The sequence below is a fragment of the Curcuma longa genome, chromosome 1 (genome assembly GCF_044706935.1).
Source record: "Curcuma longa cultivar G26 ecotype Majalengka, Jawa Barat chromosome 1, ITB_CL_G26_1.1, whole genome shotgun sequence".
Classification (NCBI taxonomy): Eukaryota; Viridiplantae; Streptophyta; class Magnoliopsida; order Zingiberales; family Zingiberaceae; genus Curcuma; species Curcuma longa.
Window position 1 is genome coordinate 12,627,005 of NC_133861.1, and position 26,951 is coordinate 12,653,955.

The 26,951-nt window shown below is 36.4% G+C and overlaps 4 protein-coding genes across 12 annotated transcripts; 3 read left to right on the forward strand and 1 right to left on the reverse strand.

Annotated features, from left to right (window-relative positions):
* Positions 1 to 125: 125 nt before the first annotated feature.
* On the forward strand, positions 126 to 9,541 carry LOC141833465 (uncharacterized). 6 transcript variants are annotated; one of them, XM_074720951.1, is made up of 13 exons: positions 126 to 337; positions 415 to 465; positions 836 to 902; positions 1,863 to 2,114; positions 2,650 to 2,771; positions 5,494 to 5,602; positions 5,704 to 5,743; positions 6,344 to 6,433; positions 6,527 to 6,626; positions 7,169 to 7,299; positions 7,927 to 8,029; positions 8,523 to 8,929; positions 9,045 to 9,541. In XM_074720951.1, exons 4-13 carry the CDS (start codon positions 1,976 to 1,978, stop codon positions 9,298 to 9,300), a joined length of 1,497 nt encoding a protein of 498 aa, XP_074577052.1. In that variant the 5' UTR covers positions 126 to 337; positions 415 to 465; positions 836 to 902; positions 1,863 to 1,975; the 3' UTR covers positions 9,301 to 9,541. The 6 variants fall into 6 exon arrangements, with proteins under 6 accessions (XP_074577052.1, XP_074577030.1, XP_074577038.1 ...); XM_074720929.1 differs by lacking the exon at positions 836 to 902; XM_074720944.1 differs by lacking the exon at positions 126 to 337 and having other exon boundaries at positions 348 to 465.
* Positions 9,542 to 13,471: 3,930 nt separating this feature from the next.
* Positions 13,472 to 16,041, reverse strand: LOC141847122 (transcription factor bHLH30-like). Its single transcript, XM_074735106.1, has 2 exons — positions 15,268 to 16,041; positions 13,472 to 14,128 (listed from the first exon to the last, which is right to left on the reverse strand). The coding sequence occupies exons 1-2, from the start codon at positions 15,790 to 15,792 to the stop codon at positions 13,607 to 13,609; spliced, it is 1,047 nt and encodes a 348-aa protein (XP_074591207.1). The 5' UTR covers positions 15,793 to 16,041; the 3' UTR covers positions 13,472 to 13,606.
* A 3,622-nt stretch (positions 16,042 to 19,663) lies between these two features.
* Positions 19,664 to 24,466, forward strand: LOC141836084 (bZIP transcription factor 46-like). 2 transcript variants are annotated; one of them, XM_074723496.1, is made up of 5 exons: positions 19,664 to 19,760; positions 20,025 to 21,072; positions 22,320 to 22,391; positions 22,956 to 22,985; positions 24,260 to 24,466. In XM_074723496.1, the coding sequence occupies exons 2-5, from the start codon at positions 20,056 to 20,058 to the stop codon at positions 24,332 to 24,334; spliced, it is 1,194 nt and encodes a 397-aa protein (XP_074579597.1). In that variant the 5' UTR covers positions 19,664 to 19,760; positions 20,025 to 20,055; the 3' UTR covers positions 24,335 to 24,466. The 2 variants fall into 2 exon arrangements, with proteins under 2 accessions (XP_074579597.1, XP_074579603.1); XM_074723502.1 differs by adding an exon at positions 23,606 to 23,668 and having other exon boundaries at positions 19,664 to 21,072; positions 24,260 to 24,344.
* Positions 24,467 to 25,488: 1,022 nt separating this feature from the next.
* Positions 25,489 to 26,851, forward strand: LOC141840460 (sterol carrier protein 2-like). Of its 3 annotated transcripts, none has more exons than XM_074728466.1 (5): positions 25,489 to 25,873; positions 25,969 to 26,029; positions 26,128 to 26,227; positions 26,339 to 26,434; positions 26,485 to 26,851. In XM_074728466.1, the coding sequence occupies exons 1-4, from the start codon at positions 25,751 to 25,753 to the stop codon at positions 26,418 to 26,420; spliced, it is 366 nt and encodes a 121-aa protein (XP_074584567.1). In that variant the 5' UTR covers positions 25,489 to 25,750; the 3' UTR covers positions 26,421 to 26,434; positions 26,485 to 26,851. The 3 variants fall into 3 exon arrangements, with proteins under 3 accessions (XP_074584567.1, XP_074584552.1, XP_074584559.1); XM_074728458.1 differs by having other exon boundaries at positions 25,490 to 25,873; positions 26,339 to 26,421; positions 26,485 to 26,849; XM_074728451.1 differs by having other exon boundaries at positions 26,339 to 26,851.
* Positions 26,852 to 26,951: the final 100 nt, after the last annotated feature.

Here is a 26,951-nt window from a genome sequence, read left to right on the forward strand (position 1 = left end):
TTACATTAACACCCTTGAACAACAGCTCAGCAAGCCAACTGGTTAAAGCCGTGTTTTGACTGTGGGGCTCTGTGGAAGCGAAGCAGCCAGACAAATTTCGTCCTCTCCCTCGATGGACTTTTGGTGCCATGAAGGCTTCTCCGTTCTGCGATCTCGCACGTGCTTCGCGATGGTCGTTGATGTGGTAGTTGAGCCACTCGTCGGTCCTTTCGTCATCGTTACTACCGTAGTTTGATGACCCAATCCTGGTTCGCTGCCTCGGACCTTTCAATTTCATCGAACTCTTGGTTGCTTATCTCTCAAGGGATCGGGGCGTCAGAATCTACGTAATTTCTTGGTGCGTGCGAATTTGGTACCTTCACTTTTCAATCGTCGAGAAGTGGCTTCCAGGATTTATTCTTTTCCATGGATTAGGGTCCAGGTCTGAAGTCTTGCAAATTGTGATTAGCGGAAATTGATTTGCAGGTGGGAAGTAACTTATCCTGCGTGAAAGATTTGATTGATTTGGGGTTTTTTTGAAATATGAAATATCTTATTGCTGATGACAAAGGAGTAATATTTGATCGTATATTTGTTCATCTCAGTGTTTTGGTTGGAACTTTTCTGTTAGCTTGACTTTTGAAATCTGCGTGTTATACGGATTTGTTTTCAATTTTCTTTGAATACTAGTTTAGTGAAAAATACTGCTCGTTGATTCATAAACCCGGTGTGCTTGTTATGATTATTATTGGTGTTTTCTGTATGCCTACAAAATGAATATTTTTGGTACTACACGTTCAATTCGATGCTATAATCGAAGTAAGGATCTCATCTTTTATTTTGTGAATGAGCAAAGATTGATCGCCTGCAAAGAGAGCTTATGCTGGTGATGCTGTAAAACAATTTCAAGATTTGTTATTCGGGTACGGTAGTTTACTGGATTCTATAATACATATCAAACAAGTCCAAAAATTAGAATTGGGTCTCCCAAATGCTCGATGTTTCCTGTTGATTGAGTCTCGTTTTTAATTAGAGTCAGGTCGAAATTGTGCATAAGCTTCCTCTTGAGGAATGTGCATGAGGTATGCATACATAAATTTGTGGAGATCTATTGTCATTTGAAGTATCTTCGCAAGTCCCATTTATTCTCTTGTTTGCAGAAGGAGCCTATTCTACTCCAAACTTTTGCATTACAAAAACCTTAAGCTTCTTCCTTGCTCTAGTTTGCTGCAGGGGAAAAAATTAACATCTCCCCACATAACTTCTTGTTTTAGTAAACGCCAGCTTTAATACAGCCATAAAGTGTCAATGCTATTGGGCTGTTCTTCAGCTGGATAAAGTAAATTCAGAAAGGTTAATTTTCTGGGATAAGTGTTCTACCTAGGCACCAAAACGTTTACATCTAATGCTATTCATCCTTAAATTGTGAGAATTCTAGCTCACCTTGGCAGATTGTTGATGTTTGTTATGCTTCTAGAAATTGAGCTTACATAAATGTTGAGGACCGTTTGGTGATTTCATTTCTTATAATCATGTGATAGTTTTCTTGGTTGATTTTACCATTCTCTCCTATATCATTTATCTGCTACCGTTTTGAGTCATCTAGTTTAGCCACACATCCACTATTAAGCAATGACCTAGTCTTTTGTCTAGTGTCAGCCTCTCAGGTGAGAAAAGTCATGTATTTCACCAAGTGATGGATTAATCTAGTATGAGTGACATGGTTTATCTTGTAACTTTGAGCAGACCAAGGCACACAATATGTGTGACTTTTAGCAAGTTGCTATTTCTAGGAAACAAGTGACTTAATTAACTTTTATTTGTTTCTCAGAAATGATTGCCACTATGCTTTTCTTCACATTATCTTAATTTCTGCTTTCCAGGGAGCATACTTTTTCATCTCAATAGTTATTCTACATTAAAGGGCGATACTTTCAAGGCGGGTCTTATGCTTCCCTGAAAAAAGAAGATATTTAATGCCTGTTATACCATAGAGATGGAGAAGAAAAGGAAGATTCTGGAACTAAGAGAGAGGCTGGACAAAACTCTTGCATTGCCTGATCTTGCAAATGAAGAGTCTGTCAAGTTACTGGTCGAGAATCAACTTCGTCGCTCATCTTTCTCTCATGTCAAAGGTTGGTTAAGTATCTGATGCATCTGCAGGTGGTCTCTTTTCATTTATTTGATTAATTCATGGTTTCTACTTGTGTTATAGAATATTGGTTAGGTTGCTCATCGATTCTTTGATTATTACAAGTTGGACATAACTTTTCCTAGTCGGTGTATGGATCTTTTATAATATTCTGAACACATTCATGAATTGCTATTCTTTAATTTTTAAGTGTGCAGATGCTGTGGTACTTGATTTAGCAGAAGTTGAATATAATATATATCTACATCTTATATAAAAGTGTCAGTGTATTTGAAGTTAATGACTATGCAAATTCAGTGCCTTCTGTAGATTGTAAGGTTATTAGTTCAAGATATCACCAATATGAATATTGGTTATTGTTGGAAATTTGATGTTAGATAATAGAAAGTCACATTTTCCCCCAAAAAAGAGTAAAACCTGTAATGTCCTTTATGTTATGGTCTACTTGTCTTGGCTTATACCTTATTGGAATTGCATTTATATGCACTTTATTTATCTGGTTCTGTATCTGTCTTTAGCATCAGATTTTGAAGAAATTGTTGGAAAGAGGACGAAGGAAGTCTCTAATTTTGTTGAAATGCTTCGGAGTGCTTCTGAAAATGAGCAGAATAAATCACATGAGCTACATGCTGATTGGAAGGTAAACTAATACTCTAAATTCGCTTGAGATGCTTGAACCGGTTTATATGCGTCATTTCTTCTCTCTCTCTCTCTCTCTCTCTCTCTCTCTCTCAGTTATTCATTTGGTTTCCCAACTTTGTTGATGCTTTCTATATTCAATGGCACCCCCAACCATTGTTATGATAGTTCTATGCACTTAATCTTCACCTCATCATCTTTTTTTTTTAATTATTATTTCAGAAGAACAATTCCTTATCACAATCTATTTCTTCCTCTAATTCAGTGGATCTATGTCATCATTTCTAGTAATATTGCCTCTGTTTCCTTTGCTTGCAAGTTTCATTATCTTTATTGGATGATAAAATTGAACCTATTTAACTTGGTGCTTCATAAAAGAAAATTAGAAGTTGTTAACCAATATATTTATTTATTTGCATCATCCAACTGATGTGGCATGGCTGCAGTTACTTTCATTTTATTTTGGATGTGAAGCTTCTTTACTTGATGGAATTGCCTTATATCGACTCTTTATTATGGACCTAGGAACTTAATTTTAAATAGCACATGGTATATATTAAATACCACATAGTATAACAGTATATGATAAGGTGTAAAGCTTAAAGTTATAGTATTGAATATAGATATAGGTGAAGGGGATTACCTAGGGTAAGAAACCTTAATAATTTTCCCTATTACTCCTAAGAAAGTTCCAGAGTTGTGGTTCCCATCTTCCTTGTTTGAACTATAACTTGTCTCCGACTATACTTGTGAAGTTCTCATCCTGCATTATTACGGTGCCTCTTCTGCAACCTGGATGACTTGCTTGCTATTCTCTGGCACAACTGCCGCACCCTAATCAAAATTGAGTGACAACTGTGTGTATTTTTTTGTGTGAGAACATTGTTCCATGTGAGATTTATTTCGACACCTACCTCCATACAAGACGACGCATTTTTCTTATCAACAATGATGAACCTCATTGTTTAAAACATGTGCAACACAAGTTCTCCACAGTGACACCCCATAACATGTATACACCTTCCAGTAAGTGATATTCCTTGCAGGAAATCCTTTGCACGATCAATTCTGACAAGCAACCCACCTTGCTGTCGCTCCCTTTTGCAAAAGTCGCCACCTTGGTTCTGGCTCCCAGCTTAATAGGAATCCTCATTACTCTCTCTCCTTTATTTCTTACTTGTTACTGTCTCAATGTGGCTTCCATTTGTTTGTGAGTAGTGGCTGACCAAGAACCACAAACTTCTGCTTTCTTTTGACATTGAGCATCATCTTTTCACTTGGCAATCATGATTTCCCTTAAAAAAATGTGGGACTCATCCTCTTAATTGTCTTCCACCTTTGATCTTCTTTCGTGGAAGTTAAATAGGAAGAACTATGCTTTGTGGGTTGTAGTAGTTTGAGTTTGGTTTGCGGGGCAAATTTAACATAAGCACTTCACCACTTAGGATGCATGAGGCTGCCAGAACCTCATGGGATCAGATTGATGCTCAAATTACTTGAACTTGTTTGGCAATCAATTTATTTCTGCTTATGAGTATTTATTATTGCTTCTTCTATACCATATACTATAGGGTGTAAAGTGTAAAGTTGCAATGATGACTATATACTATAGGGTAAGAAAACCTAAAATTTTTCTCCATTACTCATTGCATTCTTTTCCATTCTAGTTCTTATTGCTCAAGTAATGTCATGGGATAACATAGTAAACTTAATTACTCATTTACATGTGAGCTCATTTACAACAAACAAATGATGACCAAGTTGGGGCATACTCCCACAGAGCTTATGAGGCTATACCGTTACAATTAAGTTATCATACACATACCTCCTAGTCTAGTGTGTTCCATGACATGATAAAACATAGATTGATTGTCTTTTCTTGAGAGAATGTGGAATCAAATATTCGTCACTTTATTTGTTAGCTTCATCAGTGATTTGCTAACCAAATCCTTAAGTGGTTCTACAACAATAAGATGTTTGTTTGAACTAAGTTAAGGGGGAGTGTTATGAATTTGGGGATCTAATTTTAGATATCACACAGGATTGGGTGGGAGATATAAAGTTATAATAATAAATATACTAACATGTAGAGGGAACTACCTAAGAATCCCTAATAATTTTTCCCTATTGCCCCTAACACACTTTCCCTTTCCTTTCTAGTTTTTATTGCTCAAGTCGGATAACATAGTAACTAATGACTCTTAAAGTGAAGAGAATAATTGCTTCATTAGCATCAATGTATTTTTTTTCTCTTGGTAAGTGAGTTTGATAGGCTGAATATTACTGAATCTAATCCATGCATAACAATAGGTTGCATCTAACTAGATCTGAGTGCACGGAAGCATTAAGAAATTACATTCTAATAAATGGATGCAAGTATTTCAATTCCACTTGATACATGAGACAGTGTATGATGTGCCTAGAGTTTAGCTTATGTAAATTTTAGAAGCAACAACTTGGTTAGCACATCTATTGCCACAACACTTCTTATATTTACAAGGACCACTGTTCTTTTTTTCCCCCTCTTTACTTGATAGATGAGTTTTATTTTTTCTTCTATGCTAAGTTTAATCCTAGTGATGATTATTCTGAATATATATTTCGGCTTGATAGTAGAAAATGACTTAAATTTGCAATTCCTATTAGATGAGCCTTCAGCACAATCAGAAGTAGTTTTATTTCATACTTCTCGTAATAAGCATACTCCAGTGCTAATTTTCCAGATAAAACAAGACACTGATCAGCTCCGTGTGATGTATCGTGAAGGGCCCCATGGTACTCCATTTCATACTTTACTTTCTGAGGGATATGCTGATGGACCTATTGATGTCTGTGAGTCCAATATTTATGAACCATGGAGACACTTGTCCCCAGTATATTTGCACTGATAAATATATTTATCACAAGAGTTTTTATGGTTTTATTTCTTGCAGGTTTATGTGTGTCGTGGGAAACAAGCCTGTATAGAAAATGGTAAGTCTGTGGGTTACATTTTTCAGTTGTTAAATGCCTTTTTTCTACTATTCTTGATGTTTCATGATTTTATTCTCTACCTGTGAATATAATGCTATTGTCTTTTCATTATTTAAACTTTAGCATGTGAGTCCTTTTTTCCGTCTGTCATGTGCAAGGTGACGAATCTGAAACTCAACTAATATTGTCTTTTCGTAGCTGTTATAAGTGAAACTTGCCAAGGACTTTTCACAACCTTGTGGTGTTAACTGTGGGCTTGCATTACTTTGATCTTTGTGATGGAAAGTCATGGTGCTACTAAATTCATCATGTTGACTTGTGTCTTCCCATGCTAACATCACTGTTGAACAGGTTGTACATTGAATTGGGATTCAGGACTGGACATGAGGGAACCCTAAATTTTTGCCATTCTATAAAGTATTATAAGAAATTGTTAATTTTTAAAAAATTATTACACATTTTTATTATTTTACCCCTTGAAAAAAAATAGTATAATCTCTCCCCCTCAACTCGTAATCCTGCATCACCACTGTTGCTCCCACCACTGTTGGAATTCTTATAATATCATCCAGCATACCGCTTAAATCCATTTCTTTCCAGGTGGCCTCAATATAAACTACCAACTTTTAAGATTATCATGTCTGAATGCTTGCACAAAGTTCGGGTTGGTGAAGAGATCTCTTTAGTAAGGTTAGTTGTTTTCAACTGGTGATTCTCAATATCTGCTATTACTTTTTAGTATAATCTTGTATTAATTTTGCCTTTTCACTGTTTGGAAGAAAGGGTGAAGGTTCCTTGGCCAGTTTCAGATAGAGAAGCTCTTCTGCATTACTTTGAGATTGAGTACTTAAAAGAAGATCTCATCCTTGTACTTATTAATACGGTAATAGGAAACCATGCCTTTTTATACATGTATATCTTGGGAAATTGTTGAAATTTTAATTGTTCATGACTTTTTTTTAATTAAATGGGAATATAGGGTGCCTAGCCATCAATTAATAAAATAGACTACACAGAGGAATTAAGGAGAAATGAGTGGGAATGTACAGTGAGGAGGATGGTAGGATAATTGGAAACCAGTTTAGTTGGTTGCTTGGTTGTTAAGTGGAAACATTGCTACAATCCAACAATGCATTTCATCCCTGGAATATAGTGATGTAATAATGGAAATTCTCATTATTTTTCACCAAACTTTTATACAGACACATAAAAAGATACTAATTAACTTTTCTGGAAAACCTACTTTTATGGAGGAAAACACAATCATATAGTTATTTTTTATGATTTTTTTATTTAGTCAATGGTTTTTTTTTATCTTTTTGGAAACCAGCTTTGCTAGCAGCTTAAGTTTCAATCTCATCATTTCTCATGGATATTGGATAGAAAATGTACATAACAAATAATTGATGGGAAATTTTCTTGTAGATTTCAGACACTGAGCGTATAGAAGTAAGCAATGAAGATTTAAGTAGGATCAAAGCTCCTGAAGCTATCAGAATAGATTTGGTTGGTGGTTTTGTGCTGCAAAAAATTGATCACAGCAGAAGTTATTTTAGGTATGTAGCAATACTGTCTTTTAGCACACTATTCTGTGCTAGATGGTTGTCAGGAATGTTGCCATCCTTTTGCTAAATATTTTTTGTTTTTGTAGTCCCTGTTTCGAGATTCCTTGCTAGATAATATGGAGTAACTAGTGTAATTTTTCTACTCTCTCTTCCTTGAATACTTTTTAGCATTTTAATTATGAGCTAAAATCTAATTTTTGAAAGAATCTTTGGATATTGTTCACAACTTTATGAATGCTTTTCCACTTTGAATCAGTGCATAACTAATAAGTATAGCTAAGATAAGGTTTTCATATTGTTAGGATAATATCTGGTAACAGGCAAAATATGATCAGTTCATGTAATATAAACAAAAATGTTTTAGGAAAAAAATCAAGAGGAAGTTAATGTGTTAAAATACCATCTTTGACATCTTCTCCTCATGCTAACATAAAGTCATTGGAATCCATTTGGATAGCACAGAGTTGACTAGGAAAGATCTGAATCAATATTCAAATGATCAAACTGGATATAGAAATAAGCTATGCCGAATTACACAGTTCTTATTGGTTAAAAAATTGACTTCAACGTGAATTGAAGATACAGTCATCTAATTGCAAGTTTTAAATATTTTTTCAGGGTAATAGCAAATATGGATATCAAGCTGGATTTTGTACCGCCGTCACTTATAAATTTCATTTCAAGGCAACTAATAGGTAGTGCGCATAAGCTATACCAAAAGGTAAGCACCATGCGGTTCTTTTCTCAAAGTAAGTTACTGTAAACAGTTGTATGAAGTTAGTGATGCCTTTAGGATAAGGGTAGTAGTATATTTGGTTTAATATAATTAAGAGAAGGGGAAGCCTTGGTGCAACTGTAAAGTTATTGTCGTGTGACTTAGAGGTCACGGGCTCGAGTATCGGAAATAATATCTTGTAAAGTAGGATAATGCTGTGTACAATAGATCCTTCTCCGAGACCCCGCATTGGGGGGAGTTTCGTGCACCGAGCTGTCTTTTTTTTTTATATATAATTAAGAGATGGAGTTTAGCGAGTTACATAATGAACATTGGCATGCTAGAATATTTGCCTTTTGTTTCTATACACCTGTATTCTGGTGTTTAAATTTTCAATCATCTAAGAAAAATAAAAGTGTGATTAACTTGTTGGCTATAATGGTATATTGGTATTACATTTCACTTTGCTTCAAACTAACAACAGCATATGCCTTTGCAGGCAGTCAGTACAGTGGCCACAAGTGATGAGGATTACAAGAAAGCTCTAGAAGGACCTATGTATGCTCGGATTCGTGAAAATAAAACCAAGGCATATTTAGTGGGTCTGGATGAGGAAAAGATGGGTCAAAATGCTACTGAAATACAAGCAGTTAGAGATGAAACATCTGTCACTGAAATTGTTGAAGAAGATATAGAACAAACCACACACTCAGATCAAGTGAATGATAGCCATGTTGCAAAATTGATTCCCGACCAGGGAGATCTTGTCCAAGAGAATTCTTATATAAGCCCGGAGGTAGAAGCTGCTCTTGGCATCTTAGACAATGCCATTGCAATACTTCGTAAATGTGGTCCATCCAACCCCCAAATCAATGGCCCATGGGCTAGTGAAGTATTTTCTTCCATGTAAGTATGGTTATTACATTGTCTATCACGGGGGATTAGTGTTTTATTTATTTAGTTTCACATTTAATTTGATATATCTCTTTATGATTACATTTTTCATCATTTCACTTTGCAGGTCCAATAGAGAGAGTCCTTCAAAGGAAAAAAAGCTTGATGTTTTGAGCTCTGAGACAGTTGATTTAAGTTCTTCCGATGGCAAGCCAATGGAAGGTACTCCTGCAATGACAAAACCCCCATTCATGGAGAGCATGAACAAAGTCTGCGATGAAGGGAGCCTCAAAGCTAACGGTTTTCATAACAAGGTTCCTCCTAGTGACAACTCGAAGCATGCCAAGGGAAGGAAGAAATGTCTTTGTTGTGTGTCTTTCTAGAGGATAATTAAGTACCACAACAGCAGCTCTTATGTAGAGCTGCTGGCACGCCCACGCAAAGAATACAAACAATACATGGGAGGTTAATAACCATGTGAAGTAGACAATTTCTTTGCCATTTTCTGGAGAAAAGGCATTTTAAAGTGCGAAATGTAAAAGACAGCCAGCTGAAGAGTCGTTTGAGCATGACTCACCTGCGGTTATATTCCCCTTTTGGAAATTATGAATTATGTCTTTGATATGCTACTAATGTTAGGATGTTCTCTATAAGGAATTAATATATTGTAGGATTCAATTGTAGCATCTTGGCAAGGATTGCTACATCTCAATGAAAATTTAGATGTAGTGTTAAATATGTAAGATCTCTCCTATCATAAGTTTTGGGTAAGAATAAATATTATAAAAAATCTAATTGACTAAGATTTGAAATATGCAATTTAGGAATATTCATTAGTAAAATAATGAAAGTAGTAGATATAATGATTAAAAATTAATATTTTATTTGTATAAGAGATAAAATAGATAAGAGAGAAGATAAAGATGATAGAAAATTTGAGTTTTAAATTATGATATACAAGAAGAAGTAAAAAAAGAAATGAAATAGGTATTGTTGTTGATAATTTATTAAATGATGAAGTAGTAAGAGTAATTAGAAAGAATATAGGATTATAATTTTCAAACTAATGATGATGAAAGAAATTATTAATGTAATTAACATATATCTACCTCAAGTAGGATTAAATAAACACATCAAATTTATATTTTGGTATGACCTAGGTATTATAAAATATTCTGTTGATCGATCGAAATAATTTTAATAGGAGGAGATCTAAATGGACATATAAAAGTGAAAAATAAGGAATATGATAGGATGCATAATGGTTATGAGTTTGGAAAAAAAAATAAAGAAGAAAAATATTATTTTAGATTTGTGATAACATATAATCTTATGCTAGCTAGTTAATACGTTTTTTAAGAAAAGAGAAAAATAGTTGATCACATTTAAAAATGAGAATAATAAATCACAAATTGACTTTATTATAGTTAAGAAAATGATATAAAAATTTATAAAGATTGCAAAGTCATCCTTAGAAAAAACTTAACTATCTAACATGTGATCAATAGAATGAAAATATGCACCACTCCTAGAATTAAGGAGTGGAAGTTAAAAGGATGAGAAATAAAATAAAATATATTTAAGGAGATGATACAAGTATAAGTATTAGGAGAAATATACAACGATTCGAATACAACATGAGATAAGATGATGTCAAAGTTAAAAATAGTAGCTAAGAGTGTACTTGGTGAGTCAAAAGGATGTGCACTACCAAATAAAAAATTTTGGTAGTAGAATGAAAAAGTATAAGAGACAGTGAAAGAAAAATGAAGAAATTATAAGGTATTATATACTTGTAAGAATGAGAAAATTTTAAATATATATATATAGTAGCCAAGAAAATAGTGAATGAAACTAAAAATAAAATTTTTGAACATTTATATCGAAAATTAGATATAAAAGAAGGGGAAAGATAATATTTATAGAATAGTTAAAGTGAGAAATAAGAAGAAGAGATCTTATTTCAAATAAGATATATTAAAGAAGAATGAAATAAAGTACTGATAAATGAAAAAAATGATGAAAAAATTATTTTTATTAAATTTTAAATTAGGTTGAGGTGATCAGCTTAACTTAGGTAATTTAAATAAGTCAAATAAGTATAGAAATTTAAATTTTTATTATAGAATTCAACTTCAAAAGTAGAACAAACTTTAAATGGAATGCAGGAAAGTGTCAGATATCTTTTATGCTCATAAACTATCTTTAAAATTTAAAAAAAAAGTTTTACAAAATAACGGTTAGACCTGTTATGTTATATGGAACTGAATGTTGAGCTATGATTTGAGCACATGAGCAGAAGATGAAAGTTATAGAGATAATGATATTAAAGTGAATGTGTGAATTTACAAAGATGGACAAGATAAAAAAAAATAAAAATATTAGAAAGAAAGTTGATGTTGCATCTATTGAGGAAAAACTCAAGGAGACACGTTTAAGATGGTATGAACATGTATGTAGACGATCAATAGATGCTACAGTTAGACGATGTGAAACTATGACAAATATGCACATATATTAAACGAGAAAGTGAAAAACTAAAAAAAACTTAGTTAATAATAATAAAATAAGATAAAATTTATTTAAATATAAATGATGATATAGTAGGGAATAGAGTCCAATGACATAGAAAAATCCATATAGTTGATTCTAAAATTTGATTATTATTGTTGTTGTCTCCTTTTGATATACTTAGAGTTCAATTTTTTCCTCAAATTAAATAACTTATCTAGAAAAATAAGATATAGCGATAAATGGTACGTATTGTGAACTTTTGTTTCACAATTAAAATTTCAAAAGAGGCAGCGAATGCGGATTATTTCATTATAAGTAACTTGATGGGACACGATGACTCCCTTTATTTAGTTGAATTTTATCTTTTATTTATCATTTTATAATTTGAGATAGGGCCTTAATAAAATAAATAGTTTTATTATAAGATATTATTATTTTTACGTGTTTCAAGCATACAGTCATAATTTATAATAAAAGGAGAAATTCCATTTTACTTTCTTTTTAAAAATGCACCAAGCCGATAAAATTATCAAAATGCTCTAAATTTTGAATACTCGTATATATTTTTTCGTTACTGAAAGTGGAACGATGATGTAATAAACTCTTAACCTGTGGTGATGATTACGATCTTGTAAAGTAAATCAACGTAAATTGTATTATAAGTGAGTTCATATCCATGTAAAATAATATAAAGTATTATTTTAAATATTTGCTAATTTTAAAATTATTAAGGCATTGTAAAAATAATAATTTTTAGATTAATTTATCAAACTTGCTAATTATAATTGAGAATAAACAAAACATATAATTCTCTTTTCAATATGCTTTGCTTAAGGAAACAAGTTATTTTATAAAATAATTTAGATCACATTTTTATTAAAATAATTTTTTTTAGAGTGAAAGCATCCAATTCTATTCCCGGTACTTAAGAATTTATAATGATTAATATTTTAATTTTGAAGGTGCAAATTTATTTATAACACAATTTGTATTTTGAAGTTTCAAATAAAATGAGGTGCAAATTGATTTATATAGATCAAATTATTCACCAAAATAATTTATTTTAATTAAAAAAATTTAATACATTCTAATTAAGGTGTATAAAAGGTCTTAATATTCAAAAATAATAGTTTTAATGGTGTTGATTAGTAAATTGGTTTGTTATAAAAAAAATGAATTTTGAACATCATTAACACTAACATTAGATACCTTAATGATTTTGCACATTACAATTTGTTAGAAGAGAGAAGTTTCAAAATTTTATACAATTACTTATTCAACTGAGTTTTTTATTCTTTTGTTAATAAAATTATTCTTTTATACGTGTGTGTATATATTTGTTATTTTTCAAAAAAATATTTTCTCGTAGACAATCAACTTGTCAGAAGAAACAGACAAATAGAAAAAAAAAAGAATAAGATTTTTTTTAAAAAAATAATCTTTAAGCTCTAATATAAACTTTATTTTATGTAAAAAAGAGTTTATTCAACCAAATTAGATAGAAGCAATATTAAAAATATTAAAAATATTTTCTAATTTTTTTCCTTTTCCTTCTTAACTTTTTTCATCAAAAGATTTTTCCTTCACAATATGATTTTTATGCTATAATAATCTTAAAATAAGTATGATGAAAAATATGGATACTTTGACAAATATACATTCTTTACGTATAATAAAAATACATAAGTATATATTGTCTTAGAAGATTCACTATATATATATATATATATATATATATATATATATATTCTAATGTACAACTATAAAATAGACATAGAGGGACAAAATTAATTGTGAATATGCAAGCATGTATAGAAATTGAGACATAAGCATTTTACTACATTTTTTGTGATTTATTTTGGTAGGCTTCTAGGAATATAATTGGATGAAATTTATTAAAGATGCAAAGTCAAAATACGTGGGAAAACCCATTTGTGGGTCCAAAATGCAAGTAACTTCCTGGTTTAAAAACTTACCAGTCTTCTCTCACTCCGAATTAATCCCTTAAATAAAACCCATGATCACAACAAATCCTTGTTGATTTAGCTACGACACCCAAATCACACCTCTGTAATTAATTAAGAACTTAATCGTGTATATATATAATATATATATTGGCTGCTTAGCTTCCTGCATTGCATGCAGTCTGCAGAGAATATCCACCGGCCGATCGAGTTAATATAATTGATCACTCAAAACATTGGAGCTGTGCTCAATCATGCCTGCCGCCGATAAGCCGGCCGTCCGCTGTCGCTTAGATCCGCCGGATGAGTGGTCGTGCTTCGCCGCCTGCTCCAGCACCGCCTTCAGCGCATCTTGGACGGCGACGATTAGCTGCTGCTTGTGCTCTCCGTCGTGATCCATAGCATTGATATAGTCCGAGCGGTTGTCTTGCTCGTCGGCGTGAGAGATGAGGAGGGCGTTCTTGACGCGGCCGCCGACGGTGGTGATCTCGGCCTTGAGGACGCGGAGCCGCAGCGCCTTGAGAGCGCCGATGAGGTCCGGGAGAAGGTCGGGGCGGTCGTCGCAGCAAAGCGAAGCTCTTACGACATGACTCCCCTCCTCTTCGCAGGCGGACTCCACGGCGATCTCGTCGGCCTCCGTCGGCAGCGGGCTCTCCTCCGCGATCTCCGACGTCTGCCGCTTCAGCTCCTTCACGTGCTGGATGACCTCCGCCAGCAACGATGCCTTGTCCGTCTAATCAATGAAATAATCAAAAAGGATGAACTAATTGATTTGAGCAATAACATTAGGAAGCGCAAAATCCTCAAAGCCGGCCTCTAATTTTTATTAGTAGGTGTATAATTCTTGCCCTTAATTATATCAAAAGTAAATATCTCAAATACTATTCTCTCTAGCTAAATTAAATGTCTTTATTCTCTGCCACTATCCTCCTCTCTGAGTTCTCAATTTTAACAGATGCCACTGGCCTTCTAGGACGAAGAGGGATCACAAAAAGAGCATGTCGAGGCCATCTATCATTAGTCAAGTACTTGTCGCCCCGCCGACGACGCCCCGCCATGTGGAGCACTGCAACGTTGCCAGGGCACAACGTGAACTGCATGCTTCTCGAGTCAAGGTAGCGGCCGGGCATGATCAAAGGCATCGGAGAACCGATCGATGTTGCGATGTTGGGGAAGGATTGGTTGGTGGAAGTAGCCGTGCAGAACGAGGAGCGGCGCAAGGCGAGGTTATATTCCACGATTGCGATGGCTCCAACGCCACGAAGATCAGCTGACGGAAGCTCCAGCATATAAGAACTAAAGGAAGCCTCATCGCTGCTGGGAAAAATATAGAGGATTGATGTTTGCTGACGGAGAAAGAGATGGAAGAGAAAGAAGAAAAAGAAGAAAAGCTAGGATAAGGATAGAAAAGGGGGCAGAGCTCACGTTGATGGATGTTTGAATATTTCTTTTGGGCTCGAAATGAGTTTAGGAATAGAATATACGAAGTTGGATAGACACTTTGGAGATTTTTCCCCGAGTTAAATTGTAATGAAGCCTTGGCATGCGCGTGCATGCTTGATGTTTCCACTTGTGATTCGGTAGACCAAATGGCAAACTTAGGTAAGGAGATAAAGCTGCATGCTGCCCTAGTGCTGCTTTTCTTTATAACTTTCTATTGGCCTTCTGACAAAGAGTGCGCATGTTTGTCTCTCTCAGAAATACGCCTACATTCTCTGACAATGCACTATTATTTCCGCTTTTTGGTCTTACGAACTACCTATACATTAATCTGAACTTAATTTGATGTCTAATGCAAGATAAATTTCAATTTACTTGCAAATCAAATAGGTTGTATATGATATCAGTGGTTGGTTAATATATTAATTATACCTTGGTGGTGTTGGGGAGCATGCTGCGGAGCTTGGCGAGATGGCCGTTGATGCGCTCGCGGCGGCGGCGCTCGGCCTCGCTGTGATTCCTCGTGGCGGCGAGAGCCTTGGCGTCCATGATGTCCTTCGCCGTTAACTTGCCTAGTTCGGCGTGAATGGTGCCGAAGAGAGACGGGGAAGCGGAGCCCTGATCCGTCCCTCGTCGGAAACCATTCAAACGCATGAAGGCACTACCGCCGGCTGATTCCATTAGCCCAGCATGTGAAGGATCCGAGTACACGGCACCAGCTCCGTAGAGGGAAGGGGCGCAAGGAGGGAGAGTATTAGGACATAGGATGAGTTCTTGATCTTGGTGGAGGGAAGCTGCAGGGTTTGTGGAATGAAAGGAAGGCAGCAGAGACCATGGTAGATTGCTAGAATTAATAACAGCAGCTGCATGATCTTCTCCAGGGAGGAAGCAGGCCCCGTCTCCTCCTCCATAGCCATGAACCATGTGATATGGAACTTCCAGTACTTGATTCTCCATGGACGATCGCTGATCGATCTCTTCTCCACAAAGTCAAGTCAGCTGTTAATCTCCGGCCGGTCACACACACACGCTGCAAGCTCTTTAAATGCAATCTTTTTCTCCAAACTTTACCACTTGGCCTTCACTTTCCCTGAGGACAGTACGGCACCATTTTATAATAATAAGCTGCTTCTTATGGGTTGAGAGACGAGGCCGTACCTGTTGGATATATAATCACACTCATCTTACAAGTTACTGACGCTTATTGAGAGGCTGCTGGGACAAGGCAGAAAGCGGCGACGGAATTAGAACCGACCGAGCCTGATGAGATAAAAAAGACGGTGGCTACGACTCCGGGCTAGCCAAAAGAAACACATTTTAATATTAGAAGAGCAGACAGTAGCCAGGGATTGTGTGCAGTGCAGGGGAATGAAAAATAATTATGGCTCCAGACTTAATTTACTGGCTGAGCCGTGCCACACGTCGTGTCTCTTCTGCGCCTGCTCTCTCTTTACTTTCCCTGTTCCACGCCAACCTTCTCTGGAACCACGCAATCATTGCGATGGTGCCTATCGTTGAATTGAATCCACGAAGAAGATCTATGAATTGGCAGTGGCGCTGTTTGCGTGAGAGAGAACGTAATGCAGAAGCAGAGCATGGGGAGGGGAAATTGTTAGGCGGAGGATGAAGAGCAGTCGAGGCGAGCGCGTGGGTGGGCAAGCGCACGCACATGCCTTCCTCGAGCCGTTTAATTTAAAGGATGTGGAATGATGCGTCCCCCGCGGCATGCACCGGCAGGGGCAAGAAGACCACACCACCACCCACCGGAATGGTAGGGACAAGGCGGCAATGATAATGTCAGACCCACGCGCGAATGACGTGGCTCGTGAGACCACACTACTAATTAATTTTTCATGGAAACTAATAATTTAATTTCATTAATCAAAGTGTGGTGGTTTTCTAGCCCTGCCAATTACTTTAATCTACAGTTATTAGTAACTGCACCATGAATCGTCTGAGTATTCACTTAATTCTATAAGCAATTTGTTTTCTTTTGGAGACGTATAAGAATTGCTTGTTGATAGTTGTAAGTTTCTTAAAACCCGATGTTTACCAGGTCCTAGAGCACAAAGAAGATTTCCAACTTTAAAGAATTTACCAACTTCATCAAAGAATTGGAAGATCTTTCACATACTTCAGCTTCTTGAAACCATAATTAACGCCCTTCTGCTGCGATGGCTTAGATCTAGGAAATGCTCAGATGAAGGCGACCGACTAGTCTTTGATCGATCTAAGAAGAAGCGATGTATATTCAAAGAAAAGACATGAATATGGAACGTAGAGAAAAGTTATATACTCGATATCGTTATTTGATTATATTAAAGTTTGTGGTTTTGCCCCTTTCCTAGAGCATGTCATGTGGCTTGCTGAGGCGAAGAGGACAAATTTTCTCCCTAGAATCTAGTGATTAATTTGAATTCCTGCACTTTTTCCTTTGTGCGGGTTATCGAATAATAAAATTGATGATGTCGTTTTCGTTTGCTCGGGCTCTTCTTCTCCAGAAATGTCTTTTGAGTTGAGATTGCGGTAATCTTCTAGTTTGACAAGCTCCAATGGCTTGTGAAGAGATGTACATCAATGTTGCTAGGCATTATCAGTATGACCATTTTGATGTTCAAGTCAGAATCAAATCAAAGAAGAAAACTCTGAGATGAAAAAGATAAAAAGATAAAGAGTATACATGGAGAAGAGTTGTCTTTGCAAAATAAGAAAAAACATACTTTTAATTTATCTTCCTTGGCTGTTATATAGTCGATGAAAATAGAATTTTTACGTGACTGTCCTTAAAAAGACGGTTAGGAAATCAAAAAGAGACAACTGTTGAGTTGTGCCTTCAAAAATGATCACATAGGCAGCTAAATCTCTTTCCAAGTGGCGGTTAAAGAACAATCATTGAAGAGAATCTTTACATGGGATGTTACATACTCATCAGCTATCCACTAGCAGAGCAGTTAGGGGACTAAGAGGCAACGCTGTTGAGGAGAATCTCTATGTGGATGGTGCATGCCCGCCAAGTCGTCGAGAGTTGAAGTCGAGTACCAATTTGGTTGAACACCTAGTTTCAAGATGCATCTTCTAAACCGAATGAGTTGGCATTGGATGAACGCTAAATACTTTGGGGAACAAATCCCAATTGACTTTCCCAAGCTCAAGTGGGATCGATGTTGTTGAATGCAAATTAAGTGCTCGGAGAAAAAGATTGTTGAGTTGAAAGTGTTTGGGAGTGCCAATTTGGAGACAAACGTGTTTAGTGGTCAAGAATTCCGACTTGGAGAGGAGCATTTGGTGGTTGGGAATTCCAAACCCAAGTCAATTTTCAGAAACAGAATGAGACATTTTTAGACGAAGATTAAGTGTTTCAGATAAAACATCGACAAGTTGGGAGTGCTAAGGAAATGAGCTTGATTGGTTGAGAAGCGAGGCTGATTGCTCGATAAATAACCCGAGTACCATAAAAAAAATAATGAAAAACAATGACGGAGAATTGAACGTGCATATATGAAAAATGATCCAAATAATCACTAAAATCAAAAGTTCCTGAGGCATGGGAAAATTGTCCGAAAGCACATTCTTGTGAAAACCATCTTTATCTTACGAAATAGGATTTCACTTATATTAGTCAATAATATATATTATGAAACCTTATTTGAATTAGAATGATCATTAACAGGATCATTGCATAAAATAAAAGAGATGAAGACAAAAGTAAACAAATGAAAGCTGTGATATCTTTCAGATGGGCTTTTAAAGTGATAAGCCTGGTATATATCCAGTAAACTGTATTATATGGTTATATCTATCACTAAATACACAATACTACTACAAAAATTCAAACATTAATCATCAACGTATTTATGGATAAAAATACTAAAAGTGATTATATTGATATAAAAGCATCAATTTTACAATAAGTTTTTTTCTCTCTTCATTTTGCCTTTCTCTGACTAAGTGCTATTATATTGATATATTTATGAGTGTAAACGCATCAGTTTTACATAAGCTATTTCTTTCATTTTTTTCCCTTTTTTCTGTATTATGTTCTAATTATCCTTTTATTCAATTAGAACATTCATGTTATGCAACACTCTAATTTCTTTACATCAAAATCTAATTAGAACAGAGACCTTGGTCGTTTCCTAAAACAAAAACTGCGTTTTCAATTTATAATATATATTTCAAAAATCATAGCGTGTAGTGGATGGAGCAAACAAAGTTTGTTAAAACTCAATTTGTTTATCCTTTGATTTTTTTTGTTTGTTTTTAATTCAATCATGCATTTCTCGACCTACAAAACTCATCTGATAGATATACAAGTCTTCCAAAAATCACATCGTGACGTCACGCCTCATTAGCCACCATGTATAGTCGTGCATTATTTCCATAAAATATGGATTGCTTGCAATCAATAAAATGAGTCTTCCACAAGCGTGGGCCAAATGAGGGTAAAAGATCTCTCCAGCAACTTCTTTGTTACAATCCCTTATTGTAGCCGCTGGATCGAAATCTGAGGGCGACTGACAGGTCAGATATCCTCTCTACCACGGGTTTCTTGCACCGGATCCGTATCCGTCAGCTCATGCATCATCCCGTGCAATTAAAAACATCGCGTGCAAATCTTGGCCCTTGTTGTGGGTGCGGAATGGACGGCTGGGATAGCAGAATGTGGCGACTCGCGATTGGATGAGGCGTCGTCATCAGACGTCGCTTCCCGCATCCGTGTCGCGCCACGTCGCGGGCGAACATAATTTGGGCAGATGCGTCTCGCCGTTCTCTTGCTCTTTTTATATGGAGGCAGTACGCGCACCGCTGCTTTACGACACCTGGCCGTTCTCGACGCCGCGGATCACAATTCACAAGCTACGGAACGGCGAGCGACGGGCGGAGGAGTTATACCTCTTTCGCTGCTGTACACAAAAACAAAACAGGTCTCTCTCTTCTCTTCGCTTTTTTCTCTCCCTTTCTGACGCAGTTCTGGGGAGTTTATAAAAACTTTTGAATTGGTATTGCTATATTTGGCAAGTGCGAGTTGCTAAGGTTCTTTTAAGACTCTAAATCTGGTAAAATTAAGGGCAGCGAGTGTTGTCGCTGCTGGCTTGTTTGTGTCTGTGGGATGATTTTGGGGTTGATTTGTCGAGGATTTTGTCCATGAAATCTAATTTTTTTTGTGATGTTGTTGTTGGTGTGATTAGAATTGTGGGAGATTGTAGGAGCTGAGGAGGGATGGATTTTAAGGGCATGGGAGGAACCGGTGGGGAGGCGCTGCCGTCGTCGTCGACGACGCCTCTGACGCGGCAGGGCTCGATCTACTCGTTGACGTTCGACGAGTTTCAGAGCACGCTCGGGGGGATCGGGAAGGACTTCGGTTCGATGAACATGGACGAGCTGCTTAAGAACATTTGGACGGCGGAGGAGAGCTACGCCGTGGCTTCGGCACTCGGTGATTCAAGTGGAGGAGCTGTGGCCGGACTCCAGCGGCAGGGATCGCTGACCTTGCCCCGAACGCTTAGTCAGAAGACTGTAGACGAGGTCTGGCGGGATCTCGTCGGACCTTCCTCGTCGTCCGGCCAGGGGGCGGGTTTAGGTGGAGTGGACGTCTCGCGGGAACCCACCCTTGGGGAGATGACGCTTGAGGAGTTCTTGGTGCGTGCTGGGGTGGTGCGGGAGGAATTGGCTTCGTCGCAGGCGCCGCAGAGGCCAGCAGACAGCAATTCTAACAGTACCAACTTATTTTTTGGTGATTTGTCGGGTGCCAAAGTGTCCTCTTCTCTTGCTCTGGAATTCAATCAAGGTCCAAGCCGAAGTGATGCGAAGATAATGGCTCCGATTCCTCAAGGTTCAGCTGCCAATTTGGGGATGAATATCACTGCGGCTAGACCTTATGCGCCTACCATGCCATTGGGAAATGGCGTGGACCTGGGGAATCCGCAGGGAATAGCAAGTGGAGGACTTGTTGGTTTTGGCCAGGCTGGGTTGAACAATGGAATGATGGCGGGAATCGTTGGTCTTGGCACCGCAGGAGTCATGAAGGTGTCAGGATCACCAGTTCATCCTCTTTCATCTGACGGACTTGGCAAAGGCAATGGGGATCTTTCATCTGTATCACCTGTTCCATATGTGCTCAGTGGTGGAGTTAGGGGGAGGAAGTCTAGTGGAGCCATCGAGAAGGTTATGGAAAGGAGGCACAGGAGGATGATCAAGAACAGAGAATCAGCTGCAAGATCACGTGCCCGAAAGCAGGTGACCTTTCTCTTCTGTTTTGCAGGACTGTTGATTTTTTAAATCCAATGGCATTCGTATTCAGTTAGAAAGGAATTGCCCTCTCAACTAGTATTTATTAATTAGTTTGAGAGATATGATAATATTGGAATACTAATGAACCACGACCACGAAATGCTGGTTAAGGTGTCGAACCACAATTTCAAGTATTAGAATTTGGAACTGAGTTTCCATCATGAATAACAACATTCAGCAAAACATTCAATGATTTGCATTATAATTATGACTTAAAAAACATTTAAGAGATATTATCTCACTTGATCAATTATTTCATTTGGTAGACTTTAATTCCATTAGTTGTGTAATATCATCGGGTTATGTATTCTAGTCAAACCATCAACTCCATTACTGCTAGTTGGCAAGCCTTTTGAGACTGCATAAAATGTAAATTAAAGAGTAACAAAAAAATTTTGACCCTAAAACAATATGGAAAATTTATGAGTAACTGAATTGTTGGAAAACAAAGTCTTTAAGATATTGATGATTTCATCTTTAAGCTATGAACCATGTACACAACTCAAGAAATCCTATGCTATAGTTTTCTCTGTTGTTACCGAATCACAATGTGTAGGAACATCAATATTTTTTGAAAAAAATGGGTCGCATATAGAACATCACATACTATGCAAAATAATATAGAGTAATAGGGATACAAAGAACAGTTAATGACTTAATGTTAAGTAAATAAAATTAATTAACTAGCATTTCTGAAATGCACTTAGCTAAAGGTTTTGTGTTGTCATCATAATTTAGAAGTGTAACATCAATTTGATAATCAACATTACAGAATAAATAATATTATATTTGACTACTAGATGTGTTAATAAACAATTGAGCAAGATGATTTGAGGAGGTATGCAAAGCATATTCTGAGTGTACTAAAGCTTCTTATTCAACATTCTTGCAATTTAAAATGAGCAAACTTTGAAGAACTTGTGCTTCATAGTTTTTCACACCTAAGACTAAAATTGAATTGTTGCATACAATGTCTAAGATGTTATTACTTTTAAGCATAATCAAAGAGGTTATCCCATGTAGCCACTGTAAACAATAGTTCTCTTCTGTTGTACTTCTGTTATACTTAAATGGATAAAAAAGAAATACATATATGCCCTCTTTCCTGTTGATCTTATGTATAATGTACATGTTGATGTTGAATTTTCTTTTGTATGTTGTAATTTTTTATTGTCAATTTTATATGTTTATAGGCTTATACTTTGGAATTGGAAGCTGAAGTAGCAAAACTCAAAGATCAAAACCAAGAATTGCTTAAAAAGCAGGTGCACTTAATTGAACCACCTAAATTATAATAAATGTGCTTGGATTTCTCCTGTGTGCTGCAAGAATTATCTCTTCTATTTCCCCTGTTTTGTATGTTCTATCCTTGTTTATTTTGCTTGGGTCTTTATAAACCCATTTGCAACTCCAAGGCAACTATCTCAGTTATTGAGTTTACAATTTGGTGATCAAATTAAATATCTATTTGATATATTTTCCTCGAAGCATCCAGATATGAAATTTTAGTAAGGTGATGTCATTATTGCTTTTTCATTCTATTAGAATTTTGTGATGATAGTTGTGGAAATTGTCATATTGATCCTGATGCTTCCAATTGTAACATCAACATTTTTTTTACTCTATCAGATGTGCTATTCAACATATAATTTAGCATTGCTGTTGCATCACATCCTGTGAAGTTTTACTAGGGCCAACATGTAGGCACAATCTGTGTCATTTATCAGCCATATTTTTGTCATTTGCATGTTTATGAATTAGTATGAAAATTCGAAATTTTGTTGTTAAATAATTCCCTTATAACCTTTGTGACATTGTTGTTTTTTCAGACTGAGATGATAGAGATGCAGAAGAATCAGGTAACTCTTTCTCCTTCGAACTTTATGTTATGCCTTCCCTCTGGGATGCTTAATTTATGGGTTTTTTATTTTGCCCTTTTGGCACATTCTAGTAGTGAGACAATATTATTTGTCAGAGTTCTCATTTGGTTTTTTTTTAGTCTTTTCTGTTGGAATGATTTTTATTTTTTATTGTTTGCTTTGCTATGCTGTTGATTATGAGCTGCCTATTTGTGATACCCTGCACTGTAATCATGTGAGCCTTGCCCTTAAAATTAAAAGAAGAGCAGGAAAAAAATCATCTAACACTACTATAGTTGTACAGGTGACGTTAAGACTATATAATGACTGGGTATGCCACAAATGTAACCGTTATATTTTATCCATCTATGCTTGCGATAAAAAGATTTAACAATAACCTCGCACAGCTGCCGTTAAATGTTTGCTAAATTTCTTGGTGAAGATTTTTGGGAAGAAGATTCACAGTTTGCTTAAGTACATACTAAATTTTCACTATTTGGTGATATGGAAATTGAGTCTACTGAAGCCTGATGAGTCTTCTCACTAGAGTTGTTAATGATCTATGATAAACAGCGGTCCATTTTTTCCTTATCACCTCATTCTCCAATTTTTCTATCTAGAATGCTGCAATTGTTTCATGGATATGGTCTGCATAGGATGCCCTCAATCTGCGACATTATAAGGTGAAACTGTGATTTTCTTCTGAAGTGGATATCGTTTGTAAGTTTTAACCTAACACTTTTCCACTATTCTGAAAAAATGTGAACCTTGCCTCTGGCCCATTACTCATTGTTTCAGGCCACTAGTTCAGAGTCCTTGTTCTCAGTTGATTTTATGACTAACTCCAACTTGCACTTAGGAATGTGTTCAAAGCATAGTTCTTATATTATCTGCTTTAGAATACTCGCAAAAAAAAGTCATAGAAACCTTCAATTTCATAGCTTTCAAGTCATACTAGATATCCCTTGTTAACACCTCTATCTTTTCGGACTCACAATCACCCAATGCACTTGTCAATCTTGGCTGTCAGATTCTGAGAATCACACTCACACACATGAGTGGTGCATGATCCATATACAACTTTGAAAATCACATTCCATTTTCCATTCCATCAACAAAGCATAAATATAGGTTAGGCCACCTGTTTTGACTATATGTATGCTTGGAGTTTGCTTATGTTGTATTATGAATTATTTGTTGGAGTTACTCTATGTTCCTACTTTAAATATTTGTGATGACAAATATACTTAATAAGGCTTATTTGCTCGTAGCAGATCCTGCAGATGATCAATCAGCAAAATGGACCAAAAAGGCTTTGCTTAAGGAGGACACAAACAGGTCCATGGTAGAGAAAGGCATCAGAAATGCTAGTGTTTACCATCATTGTTTCACGAGCCGGGTAATTTTGTATATTTGTACGAGTTGGATCACTTGATGTAGGCTACAAATAATTATCTTGTAGAAGTAGCTGCTCACCTGTTTCTCTTCTCCTGGTGATCTTGTTTGTATTCTCCATCTAGAGGGCTTTTTTCCTACTTACGTAGGATTAGTTATTTCCATGCTCATTATGGCCTTCCCCACATGCAAAGACCACGTTTTAAGGATCACATGCTAGAAACTGGCAGCCAAAGAGGAGCATGTTGATTTTCCAGTTTCTTGGCTGTGCCAGTTTCTTGTTTATGTGGCTGAAGCATCTAGGAAAGATGCATATGAATGGATAAGATTAGTAAATTGTGTCGTCTGGACCACCGCCACATTGAGTTTGAAGTTTGTCCACTCCCAGGAACTCAAACTTTTTTTCCTCCCTTCTAGTGGTTTTTGGATACGTGACCATGTGGCTTTATGTGTTAGCATTTGGCAAACAGCCATACTGTGGAAGTCATTGTTCTCGAAACCTTTATGCTTTATCTAATTTGTATTTGCTTTGGCTGGTTACGTACTTTGTATTTGTACACTGTTATGAATAAACTTCTACGGATCGATCCTTGTGATTTTATGTTATCTTCCTGTTCTTTTCCCGTTTCACTAATTTCCAGTGAATATAAATGTTACCCAATTTCCGATCATTAATTTTTGTGATCGTGAAAATATGCATGAGCCATGCATATTCATGTACCATTTGTTTCCCCACCTATCTTTCTAAGAAAATTTTGCTTAAATATCTGTTGATGAAGATCCAAGCTATATAATAGTAGTTTATGAACAGTAATTATGCTGTAAAGATGGATGTAACTGGATGTTCCTAAGATTTTATATAGAGATTATATAAGTATTAGTGTTTTAGGTATTAGAAATCAGTATATGAAATACTTATCCTCGATTATTTTTCTTGATGTTAACCAACCTGAGACATTTGAATGCTTGATATTCCAATCACACACACAAGCATTCAATTTTATTATTGTTAATATTATTTTCAACTCAACGCAGAAAACTTTCTTCAATAATGTTCTTTACTTTCTGAAAGTAAATAATATAATAAATTCAATCGTGAATGACTACTCTTCTCCCTCGAAACAAGCTTACGGAATTAAGCCATCCCCTCCATTTGTGCGAATCCCCTCGTTCCTCTTTTGGAAATCCAATTTGATTTTCATAAAATTTCATCTCGATTTGTCTTGTTCTCGATCGCGCCGCCTTTTCTGCGATTTCCTCACCTTATTTTCCTATTAAACAATCCTCCACGTACACTCCAGCAGCAAAGCGTCCCCCTACAGATCTTATCAAACAGCGGAAGGAGGCAGCGGCAACTGCTGAAGGAGGCCATGGAGAGCTCGCTCAAATCCGCTGACCTTCTCGGCCAGATGAAGCTCCACCTCTCCACCGATGCCGGCAAGGAAATCACCAAGAAGATCGGTCTCGTCTATCAGCTCAACATCGCACCAAAGGTCCCTCCTTTATCGTGCCCGTGCTCTCCCCCCTCTTTTATATAAATCGTAACCCTAGGTTTTGTTCTCCTCTGTTTTTTTTTTTGAATTTGCAGAAGATTGGGGTGGATGAGGAGATCTTCGTCGTCGATCTCAAGCAAGGAAAAGTTACCCAAGGTCTGGCCTTTCCCCTTTTCCTTCTATTTACGCATTGATCGCTTTGATCTGTGGCTCGATGCAAGGGAATTGATGATTTTGGAAATTATCTGTTTTAGGCCCCTACGAGGGGAAACCAGATGCTACCTTTTCGTTCACGGATAAGGATTTCCTCTCTATTGCAACAGGGAAGATGAACCCTCAAATGGCATTTATAAGGTGGAATGAGGATGCCTAAGTTTTTTTCCTTGGAACTTTTCTCCATTAACAAAACGATTTTGGAATTGTGTCTGATCATTGATTTTGTATTTGTGTTATTTTGATGTGCAGGGGAGCTATGAAGATCAAGGGCAGTATAAGTGCAGCCCAGAAGTTCACGCCAGAAATCTTCCCAAAGCCTTCAAAACTCTGAAGTTTGAACTAAATGTTTGTTTACCTTTTCTCTATAGTAATAAAATTATCTCAGTACCTGGCAGGGATACATGTTCAGGGGTTCCCTTCAACTTACGTGGAGCAAAAAGGAAAACAATGCAATTGGTATTCATATTTCAAAATCTCAACCAATTCCCTTCTCAAAAAACTTGAACATATCCATTCAGATTAGAAATCTAGTGGAGTATGGTTTCTTCAAACATATTATTATTTGACATTAAATTCTTCAGAATTCATATTTCTTTCTAATAGCAAAGAATCTTTCCTTTGGAAATTGGTTCTAGTTGCTCAATGTGGATACGGTTACAATTGCTTGTGTTAGTTGTTGATTCTAATTCTTATTGCCAATGGTAGATGTTATTTTGACTGGTAGGTGATGGATTGGAAGTGATATACACGTTCTTGCCTTGATTAAGGACAGTGAAAGTCGTAATTACTGATGGTTAAATCTTTTTATCATCTTATTGGTTTGGGCCTCAATCATGCAATCTGTGATGCTAACCTTCTCGAC